Source organism: Dendronephthya gigantea, unplaced genomic scaffold, assembly GCF_004324835.1.
Source record: "Dendronephthya gigantea isolate DGI-Jeju-01 unplaced genomic scaffold, DenGig_1.0 000088F, whole genome shotgun sequence".
NCBI lineage: Eukaryota > Metazoa > Cnidaria > Anthozoa > Malacalcyonacea > Nephtheidae > Dendronephthya > Dendronephthya gigantea.
Genome location: NW_021163098.1, coordinates 457,501 through 469,030, shown reverse-complemented (window position 1 = coordinate 469,030; position 11,530 = coordinate 457,501). Strand labels below are relative to the sequence as shown.

General features: G+C 34.7%; 1 protein-coding gene across 4 annotated transcripts; it reads right to left on the bottom strand.

The window, feature by feature from the left end:
• Positions 1-64: 64 nt before the first annotated feature.
• On the bottom strand, positions 65-10,606 carry LOC114533292 (telomeric repeat-binding factor 2-like). 4 transcript variants are annotated; one of them, XM_028554798.1, is made up of 8 exons: positions 10,454-10,606; positions 9,657-9,700; positions 9,452-9,561; positions 5,871-6,158; positions 2,970-3,435; positions 2,706-2,780; positions 2,087-2,211; positions 65-913 (listed from the first exon to the last, which is right to left on the bottom strand). In XM_028554798.1, the coding sequence occupies exons 2-8, from the start codon at positions 9,692-9,694 to the stop codon at positions 672-674; spliced, it is 1,344 nt and encodes a 447-aa protein (XP_028410599.1). In that variant the 5' UTR covers positions 9,695-9,700; positions 10,454-10,606; the 3' UTR covers positions 65-671. The 4 variants fall into 4 exon arrangements, with proteins under 4 accessions (XP_028410599.1, XP_028410601.1, XP_028410600.1 ...); XM_028554800.1 differs by having other exon boundaries at positions 9,452-9,558; XM_028554799.1 differs by having other exon boundaries at positions 9,657-9,697.
• Positions 10,607-11,530: the final 924 nt, after the last annotated feature.

The following is an 11,530-nucleotide window of genomic DNA, read 5'->3' as shown; positions in this document are numbered from 1 at the left end:
ATAAAGATTATGGACACAATTTTTAGTGCTTGTTTTTTAATTTTTAAATTTCGCACTCAGCCTCGTTTTCATTTTGAGTTTCGGCACCATTCTCCTACATTTCACGCAACTCGCAAGTGGGCTATTAGTTACACACTTCGAGCCGTAATACAAAAGTACATATACAAAACGTGATCTGGACTGTTGACAGAATTGTAAAACACGGAGTGAACTGAGTTTGGAAAATCTCGACTGAACTGACTTGTCACATGGCAAGTCCCCTTTGTTGACAAGGGCTGCAGTGTAGGTAAGGGTTAGACTAGCTGCACTTATCCATAATTGCACTCGAAACTATGCTATATCGCCTATACTAACATGTCAGCCTCGTATACCCGGGCTTACAATGCATATTTCCAGGGTTCATTGACTGTAAAAACACTATTTATTGCCTCTCACGGAATAATATCGCAATGAATCGCATTTTTTACAATATGAAATTAACCGTGCTGCGTCTATACATACCGGAGGTATAAGGGCCTAATGTCTTAAAATGTTATATAAACAAAATGGTGTAGGGTCAAATCCCACCCTAACACGCTAAGCTATTTTAATACACTAAAGTGGTTATATACAGTTAATAGGCAGAATTAGACATGAACGTTAGAATAGCGAATAAAAGACGTCGCATATCCCTATTTGGGCGCACGCGCCTTTTTGCCGCCCTTCTTACGTTCTTTTTTAGGTTTCTCTCCAAACGTTTCACCATTCTTTTTCATATTTCGGTATTTATCCTTGATTGCGACACTATTTTTATGACAATCTTGAAAAGGAAAATGATCGCGGATTGCTGCCCAGTCACCTACATCAAATAGGCGTATGCCATCTCTTATAAATCCGATTTCGTCTTCTGTCCAAGCAGTACGTCTCTTGGTTACTAAATAAAAATACGTAAGACATTGAAATTAAGATCTCTGTTTGTAATGCCAAAGCTTCGAACGTAATATCTATATCTCATAATAAAACAAGATAGCAGATGTTTTTTATCCGTGAAATCTAAAGACGGAAACGATAACGGATTGTCACGGGTCGAAAAAATCCTAACTTTTCGTCTAATGTTTTTTAGTCGTACATATAGCATTTGATACATCCCATTTTTTGCGCACACAAAACCTTAACTTGAAAACGAGGCGGACAATGCGTGTAATCTATTGTTAGTGGGATGGTTTAATTTTGCCCAAGAATAGATTCGGGATATGTTTATCAGGGAAAAATAAAATTGGTTTTCCACCATACAATTCAATAGTCTTGCCCCACTTTGACTATTGCAGTCTTGTTTGGGATATAGGAAATGCATGTTCGCTACAAAAACTCATAAAAATTACAAAACAGAGCTGCAAGAGTAATAACTGGGAAATCATATGATGTCAGATCTAGAGATATATTAAAAGAATTAGGCTAGCAACCATTGATAGAAAGATGTGGTAATAATAAGGCGGTATTCATGCATGTATAAATTAAGTTACGAATGGTGAATACTTAGAAAATATATCTAGCCTGTTCGTTTTCAAAAACAATGACAACCATAATTTACGAAATAATAATAATGATAACAAATTAGAAAAGCCTAAAACAATCTTTTTGAAAAAAAGCATTAGCTATCCAGGGGTAAAGGTTTGGAATGAATTACCGTACCAGTAGAACTGAAAGGCAATTGTTTGTCATTAAATGCACTTAAAACCTTGCTTCGGGACAGATCTCAGCATAATACTTAAGTTTTAATATATGTGGTGTGCTGTGTTATGAGTAATGTGTAATGTGTAATTTGTAACTATATATAAATACTATAATTAATAATTTAATTTGTTTTGTAAATATGTATTGTGCAACGGCCCCTTGGAAAACAGCTCCTATTTATGCTGAAGGGCTACCGTTGCTTTTAAAAAAGATTAAATAATAATAGACGGAATTTTTCAACCAAACATTTTTTTTACGAAACATCGTATTTCGGTTATCTGCGTTCAAACACACAATCATTTCTATATGACATGATTATTGGAATAAAAATATATTGAATTTTTGCCGGAATAGGAAGACTTCAGCAACTCACATGTTTTCGCTCGATACTTATTTGAAACCTCGTCTCCATTTATTTTCACATCTTCATCGCTCGAATTCCATCCTAGCTGTTCCGCACTTTTCTGAGGAGCTAGAAATTTCTTTTGCTTCTCAAGCCTAGATAATGCGTAAATAAATATTTTTTATTATTTGTAAGGATAGTACGTACAGTAATTGTCAACAAATATGTGCATGGTCTTGTCTCTCGAAACAAGAGATCAAATCAAATATTTACTATAGTAATACTCCATGCATGCACTGTTTGGTAAAGATATACATTTTACTAGTCTAGGTAAAACCAGAAGCGGGGCCGGCTTGAAGAGATGGTCGAGCTATGCTATAAAGCGAAAAAAGGGAACAGCGCGATCAATTCTTACGCGGGTATGCTAGCTACCATACGATCACTGTAAAAAAAGGAGGAACTTCGCTTTTAACCAATCAGCAAATTTGTTTACAATTTCAGTAACCGATAATTAAGCATGCGAGAACTATAGAACAAACAGGACCAAATTTTATTAAGATGTCTTCCTTCCTTTTCAACACCATGCAAAACTTTAAAGAACATATTTGTTGAACTTTTACTTGTCTGTTTGTATCACACATTTACTTACGACTCTTTGTTTTCATCATCGCGGCTTTTACCTTCCGTCTTGTTATCTCCGTCATAAGGATCTCTAATTGTTTTCCTAATGATAAAAAGGAAATGAATAATCTGCAATGCTTCAGTGATGCACAGACCATTTGTCTTGTAGCCATGGGAACAAAATGCTCAAATTTCTGCGGAAAAACCGCCGTCAACTTGTTGAATAAAGATATCTATGGATAGAAAAGGTGGATTGTTGTATGGCGGTATAATACAGTATGCATAAACTTACGTAAATTTATGATTATATTCGACCAAATTCTTCAGAGTCTGTTTAGAATCGTTCACCAATTGTTCGACTTTGTTTTGTGTCGGCGATGACAGCCGCTGATCCACCATCATTTTAGGATTTTCGGCTTCGGATTTAATAATCTCCACCGTTGATAGATCCAGTGTTTCATCACTATCTTTTGAGCTCTGCGAGTCTTTAACTTGATCTTCCACTTCATGCACATCTTTATCGCCGTTTGATATATTTTGCGCATCTTTATCATCGGTTAATATTTTTCTTTTCGTTTTTTCAATCGTTGCAACGTTTTTGGAGTAATTATTTTCTAAATGCACATCTTTCTTACCGGTTGATCTATTTCTATTTCTCTTTTCAATCGTTCCTACGGATTCTTTTGGCAAACCAAGAGGAACTTGTAGAATTAGCCTATCTACAAATTCGTGCTCTTTTTTAACATTAACATTGTCGCCTAAAACATAAACAAAATGATATAAATTGGACATGAACTATGATATAAACTGTATATTTAGCCAAGAATTTCAATTTTTTTTAACAGTACAGAAAAGTACACCTTGCCAAACAGCGCACTCGCCTAAAACAGTGATATTTTGTTATTTTTCAATAAAAGAATATCGACGTTGTTTGTCTAATTGTTTGGAACATGTTTTTAAAGAGAACTCATATTGCTTGGGACCCGTGATTTTTATATGGATTGTTATATGGTTGTTTAATATCAGCGGTGCCTAACGTTAAAAACATTGCTTGTTTTATAGCGCAAGAATTTAAAAGCACATGCAAGAATATATTTTGGCTACAACTGTTTCAAGCATAAAAATTCTAGAGGTTTGAACGGTCTTAATTTCGAGTGGAATTAAACACGCTTCAAATTCAAACCAGGAGCATTAATATGATAATAAACAACTTCACACTTAACTCTGTTGCCATGATAACAGCGCGTATGCAACGAAACACTTTTTGCATTCTTTTTGCTATTTTGAAGATTTCCCTCGGTGAATCTTTTTTTAAAATTCCGCAATCTAAGAGCAATGCTTTTCTCGTTCTTTTCCCCATTTATAAAACAAAATGAATCGATACGTTTTTCTGTAAGGAACAAATTGGTTCAAATTTGGTATTAAAAAAATTAAATTTTGTATTTTGATTAATGAAAGCATCTTATTTAATGTACGAAATTTAAAGAAAATTCACCGAGGGAAATTAGAGAATTGAATTAACGAGTTTCTAAACGGAAACACATTTGTTTTGACACTCAAACGTTTTCTGGGAGGGGCCAAAACAATTAGTTTCGCGATCAAAACAGTACACTTTTGCCTGTAATTACTCCAGCGTCAGCGACGGAGTTGAAAATTCGCCTCGGTTTTGTTTTGTTTTTGTTTTGTTTTTATTTTTTTTTATTATTTTTCGTCGTCGCAAGTTTGTAATGGCGCGAAACATTCTAGTATTTAAAATGTGTATGTGATTGGATTTATCTATGTCCCAGTCTTGTCTCCCAAGAGTTGTGGTGCACAGCTTTGGCTAATTTTCCGATGCGCGATTCGATTTCGCTCGCATGATACGGCAATTCCTCCAAGAGGAACAAATAAACCGTTCTTTTCATGCTTTTCGATTAAGTTTAGACTGAATTGGGGTAAGAATATATTTAATACGTGTAGATTCTGGTCCTATTTTAGTAATATCGCTGCTATTTCGCCGTTTAACAAGATGATGTGGTCGTGTATGGGCGCTTTGACTCGTCGTAGTTTGCACAGGATTGAAGATTTAATATAACTATATAAGCGCGAATTCCAAAGGCAAAGTGTAAGACAAAGCGAATGTATCATACCGTTTATTTACATTCTTGAACGATTTAACTTCTATACTTTTTAAGGTACGACGTGCTTCTGAATTTCGCGATCGAACATTTAGGTTCGCAAGGCATCTAAATGCGAATATGAACTGTATTGTTTATGTTCAGAAGCTCTATATTGAAGACTGGCACGTGCGCCGGAGTTAACGCCAGAACAGGCGTCTTGTTGTAACTAAAATTTGTAACTTTGTTTTTTGAGTTTTAGAAGAATTCAATTGTAAATCGATTCTTGAGCAATAAGATGTCTAAATCGTGATCTACCATGCCTGTTTATCTACACTCCATAACAAAGCTACAAATTTTGGTTACAATTATAAGCAAAAGTGTACTGTTTTGATTGCGAAACTAATTGTTTTGGCCCCTCCCAGAAAACGTTTGAGTGTCAAAACAAATGTGTTTCCGTTGAAAAACTCATTAATTCAAACTTTCAAAACCTTGTTTCGAGTGCGCGGTTAATGGAAGCTTTGGTTGTATCAGAAGAGTAACTAGAGATTATTTTTGTGTCCTCAAATTTTCTATTTCTGCCGTTTTATATTAATTGTTGGCTTTTAATTGATATAGATTAATTTTTAAATGAATTTTTATCTCCGAAAAATTAGTGAAATAGGTCACACAAGTCACATGGCAGAGAGAATAAAAACAATGACGTAATGAGTCTAATGACAAATGAAGAAAGCCACGCTGCCTTTCCATAGAGATTATAAATAACACATTGAGGGATTGAGGCATTGGTATCGGAAACATCAGTCGAAGAACGAAGCGCGTTAATGGGGGGCAAATTCAATTCCCGGATGCTAAGCCTATAGCGCCTATTTGGCTTCGAATTCATCAATGCCAATTAACGCGCTCCCCATGCAACTTCTCCTCGATACCCCCTCTAGTGTTATTTATAATCTCTATATGCCTTGGGACATTTTTACCACTGAGATGGGCGTCCATCTTTTATCTATGTCCAAGGTAACCAATTTTAAATTGTCTACTGTTTTTCACTGTGTGAAGTATTTTAAAATATTTTTTCAGTGAATCCTGAAATTCCTTACTTTTTCGGGAGGAATGTGAAGACAGGTCATTGCTGCCAGGTACATCATAAATAATCTTATTGCGTTCATCATCAGGATCAAAATCCATAAGTATCATATTTGTTGATCTTGAGGCCGAAGAACTTGACACCTCAATAAATTCGTTCTCAGACTGAGAGTTAGACATGCTCTCACCCTGTACACAATGCTCGGATGTCTTGATCAAATTTTTGTTTTGTGAATCTTCGTTTTCTGATGAGGGGTAATCGTCTAACACAGACATAAATGCATCTAAATCCGTATGAAAACCTATACAAACCAAAATTTTCTCCAATTATGTATTATTAAAAAAAAGTTCTGTTTCCTGAAATTTCTAGCCCTGACTCGATTAAGTCCTAATCCTAACATTCTTTCTACCCGAATGGACGACTTGCGCTTTAGACTAATTTTTGATCGAAGTAACTACAGTAGAAGAAAATAAATCATCACTGCTACAAAGATCTTACTTACAGTAAATTAGTGTAAATGCAAAGTTTGGCTGCGAAATTTTGTAAAATACGGAAAATATAGCCGTGCTAAGTTGGCAAATTTTGTATACTTTTGTATTACGTGCTGAAATTTGTAACCAAATTACTAATTTTAGCAAGCTCTTTTAGAAAATGTCCTTTTTATCGCTGAGGTAAGTTAGTCTAAAGCGCAAGTCGTCCATTGTCATGTCTAATCCTAACCATAGGCATATTTAGGCTTAAGACTAAAACAAAAATTTTCTGTGAAAAATTTCCGTCTCCCTCCTGGCTTTTACGAAATCATTTTCTACTTTCGGTATATATTTTTTCATATTTCCTCTAAAAAAGATAAAATTGTTTTTCTTTTTCCTTGTTCAAAAAGTAAATGGAAAAGTGGCTTCTTGCTCGATATATGATGTTTTGAATGGTTTAATTCACTTACGGGAAAGCTATTTTTGCCTCAGGTGAGCCGTTTTTGAAATATTTTCGTTTTTTGCCTTTGGACTATCTATAGTATAAACAACTGCAAAAGCTTCTGGGTAAACAGTTATATATGCTTTAACCTTTTTGACTTTTGGTATACATGACCTAATTATGATAGGAAAACTTTATTTTTATTTGTGTCAAACGAAAGTTATCGATAGCTAATCTTTTGAGTTTTGAATGCTGATATAAAATATTTCACTGGAAGATTTCAACCTCTGGCTATCGTAGTAGTGGCTGTTAAAGGTCTAATATGTTATCTTCTTTGCCTTGTCAAATCCAAAGTCAATTATCATGGTTTAATGAATCTACACATAATGTTCATTAGTATTATTGTTGTTAGTAAGTAACCCCCCCCCCCCGCATATAGCGGCAAAATCACGCGATGCGTGAATCCCACTTGGGACGTCGGGAACTGTCGGTTTTACCGAACGTATGCGCGCCTTCCACGCGAGATGATGTGCGCACAAGCGTGTTATTGCTACATAGCTTACATGTGGAATAACTTGCGTGAGGTGGCTGTGCGCTCACGCTATACATATTAAAAATACAAACTAAGGATTTGCGAGGAAAATATTTTATTACTCAAATTACACATGTTACAACATTGAGAATATTTCCTACATTTTAAAAGTTGATTTTTTAAATATTCTTTGTATGCTTTGTGATGATCGTTCTCGTGACTTGTAAACCGTTCTCTTGTCATTTTAACCGTGTACTTAAGAGTGGACGGCGTGGTAAAGAAGACAATAAAACCTGACTCGAGTGGGTCATTTTGGTATGAGTTTTCTTTCTAACGAGATAGCTGGTTCAAGATACTTAGAACATTAGGGTCTTTTATATTCATCACAGACTCGTTTAACATTTATTTGTCTTGTAATTAGTCACAGCAATTAACAAGTTCTTCTAAATCGTTTTTATCGCATTTCGTTCGTTTATTTTTGGCATTTTAGTTTCCTTAAGAAAGGTTTAGTAAACCATTCGACTAAGTTTAAATTCTAATCTTTATCATCATTGTAGTCATCATCATTACTGCCTTTATTTTCCTTCACATCTTCCATCTCGTGGTCGTTTTAAAGCCTCTTAATAAGAAACTTTCTCTTATCAACTGCAGTTTCTATTGCTTCTTCTTGGTCAAATCATCATCATTTGTAATAAACCCATCTTTTGTGTGCATAATTTTCTTATGTACCGGATCTCTCTTTAGTCGTCTCATCCACAAAAGGCGCTCTAAATAGATTTTTTCTTAATTCTTTCTGGATTCTAGGCATAACAAGCCTTAAGTACACGGTTAAAACGACAAGAAAACGGTTTACAAGTCACGAGAACAGTCGTCACAAAGCATACAAAGAATATTTAAAAAATCAACTTTTAAAATGAACAGTCCTCATGGTACTGAAAGAAATATTCCCAATGTTGTAACATGTGTCTTTTGAGTAATAAAATATTTTCCTCGCAAATCCTTAGTTTGTATTTATAATTATGCATAGCACGAGCGCACAGCCCTCCCACACACGTAATTCCACATGTAAGCTATGTTACAATAACACACTTGTGCAGTTGTGCGCACATCATCTACGGCGGCTACGTAATTAGGGATTTTTGGATAATGGACTAATGGAGGGATGAATATCCACAGTTGTATTTTTGTTCATTCATAATTCATTGTACAGCTCCTGCTATATGTATAATATATCAAATGAGTATATCGAATATATAATATATCGGATTTTATATATTCCATATCAAATGCAAAACATCAATGACTTTTCTTAGGTCACACAGGACCGGCACCATTGCAAGTTTAAACTATTATAATTAAGGTGCATCACAAGAAGCATACATATACATTGTCTGTAGCTCATTGAGGCACAATTAAGGTATGACCTAATTAAATATACAACATGTATATAATAATTATAAGAAATATCACATCTGGTTATAATTATTGCATCCCCCCACTCAGTACAATTACTAATCTGCTGCCCAGTATCTTGCATGAGCTTTGGCCTTTGTTTCCTTGGATTAATTATGCACAGACATGAACCAAGACAACATAACTGGATACTATAATCTTTTAGTTTAGGGTTTAAGAAAGGTAAGATTGGTATCCATAAAAGATACTAGTAAAAAATTACATGACAATACCAATTTATACAGTAATGTATATTGAAAAATGAAAACAAATAAATAAAATAAACCTGTCAGCAGCTAATGGTGTAAATTTTTATATTTCATAATTTCTATATTTCATATTTTGATGTTTGAATATCAGTAATTAGTTTGTTTTGGCATTGGCAAAAACAGCACCTACAGTGACTTGTACATAACTCAAATAAACTGTTGAATGAATGCTGTAGCAGGCTCAGAATTGAGCTGTGTGTAACAGGGCCTTTAGTGTAACTACAAGGTGCGTATGGAAAATAGACAAATACAGATTCAATCTTATATTAAATACTTGCAAGATATGTTTTCTGAATTTTACAGTATTTAGCAACCACAACTTTATCGATTATAGAAAACAGTTCTTTTTAGCTGTTGTTATTTGTATTTCCTTGCAAGCATAAAAAATCACAATGCAATACAATTCCATTGAACCCATTTTATTTGTACCTTCAGCAATCTCTTCAAAATCCAAATCCTCATTAGAAGTCATTGTTTGAAATGCTTCCTTTACATCATAACAAGAAACAGGATATTCATCATCGTCATCATTAAGACTGCTGGAAATCAGGTGTACATAGCATTATGTAATATTTACATGCTTTAGAATTTGCACATTATATTAATGATTCAGAGGTGAAAATAATTTACCAACCTGATATTGGAAAGAAATGTTTCAAGATGTTCACTCATGACCTACTGTACATATACAAATAAAAATTTCAGATTAACAGACTGGAAGTAATATCCTTTCACCGACACATAGGCTGTTGCAGCATTAAAAAAACACGATATCGATATCGAGGGGGGATTGATTAATAAACAGATTTTCACTAAAGAAACCCCAAACGGGGCCAGTTGTATATCCACCTGATAGTTATTTTTTCAACCGTTCTAAAAATGCATGAAAACCAATAAAATTTCAGCTTTGGAATCTGGCTTTCATACAAGCAGCCCCTGAGTATTAACATCCCTAAAGTACGTGGGACAATCCATCATTCCAAGAATGAAATGTGAAACAATTTGATCTGGTTTTGCTCTACCTAAGGACATGGTATGTATTTAACTCAGGCAACATAATATCCTGTGGGTTAGAAATCAAACTAAATGTGACATTTCAAATCTTGCATGAATTTTTCATGGGTATTCCTGTGACTTCTTCCTCAACGCCCTGATGAAGGGGTCATGAAGCATATGGCACTGAGGAAAATGCACCCTTTCTCGTTTTGCACTCTTATTAGCATTTTTGTGTCCCAAACAGGGTAAGGCACTGCTTACATGCCCAAATTATTTTACTAGCAGCCAGTCGGGTAGGTCGGCAGGATATACATAAGAAGTATATAGTTGCTTCAAAGAGGGACAAGAAAATTCAGCAAATTCAGCATGTATTTTTAATACACCTAGGCTGAGCTAGCCGTTTGAAGTAAATAAATGGAACAATAAAATACTTACGATTTCTGTTTTCAAAATCACGAATTATTACCACTCGTTGTACAACTTCAAACATTCGTTTGCTTTCGATGCATTTCTTAGGTTTTTATTAGAAAGGCGACTTTTTGTCCAACATTTTATGATATTTTGACCAAAATTCGTACCAAGCGTACACCAATTTTCCTAACGTGCTTTGCTTCCACTTATTTTATCTAAATATCCTCTAGGAGTGCTTCCATTTTCAAAATCTCTCATTTTTTGCATCAAAATTTCTCTAAATTCTTTAGATAGGAAACGTTATTTCCTTGAAATTTCCTGGAAATTTAAATCAAGAATTTATAAAAATAGGTACGCATTGCGTACATGTGGGTAGCCTCTAAAGCATTGGCTGCGATAAAGCAAAGAGGCAAAGATTTGTGTTCAATGTCAAACGACAGGTTGGTATAATGGTGGGGAAATGTCAAGTGATGCTTAGTTTTACGTTCTAATGCCATACGTAAACGCAAAAATGGGCTAGTTAGCTAGTTGGATACAGTTATAACAAAGTAGATTTTATTAAACAAAACAATCTATTATAACCTGGTTTTATTTGAACGACACTATTATGAATCATCGATGCCGATTCAAATGAATGCATGTTGACTAAATTCACTTAGTTTCAGTGCATCATTGTTAATTAGTCACAGAGAAAAGTCCGACATCTAAACATCATAGATTCTCTAAGAATTTTCAACCCCTATTGAAACAGCTCGAAATATCCGTTAACAGCTGGTAATATACGTTAATAGGTCGAAAATAAGAGTCGGAGTTATTGTTCCAGTAGGATTATACGCTAGCTTGGCTTTGCAAAGTTCATGATAATATGTTGTCACCATTAGCTAGTGGAGATGTTAGTATGATTTCATAGATCCAGCAGGAATGTACAGGTGGTTTGCAATGTTGAGTACCGGATATCTTATTAGCGTAAATTTGTTGGATATAATAGCACCAGGTGTTCATGGATCCAATAAGACAACGTGGCTTGTTAATTTGCAAGTTTCATTGACAATAACTTGTCATTGTTGTAATAAGTGAAGGCATGCAACCGGGGGTGATGGC

What these genes read in the sequence shown, in the direction of transcription:
- LOC114533292 (XM_028554798.1), bottom strand. Translation starts at nt 9,694, where the DNA reads ATGAGTGAACATCTTGAAACATTTCTTTCCAATATCAG. An exon ending in ACATTTCTTTCCAATATCAG is followed by an intron (nt 9,562 to 9,656) that starts GTTGGTAAATTA and finishes CCTGATTTCCAG; the next exon opens with CAGTCTTAATGATGACGATG. An exon ending in GATGATGAAAACAAAGAGTC is followed by an intron (nt 2,212 to 2,705) that starts GTAAGTAAATGT and finishes CGCATTATCTAG; the next exon opens with GCTTGAGAAGCAAAAGAAAT.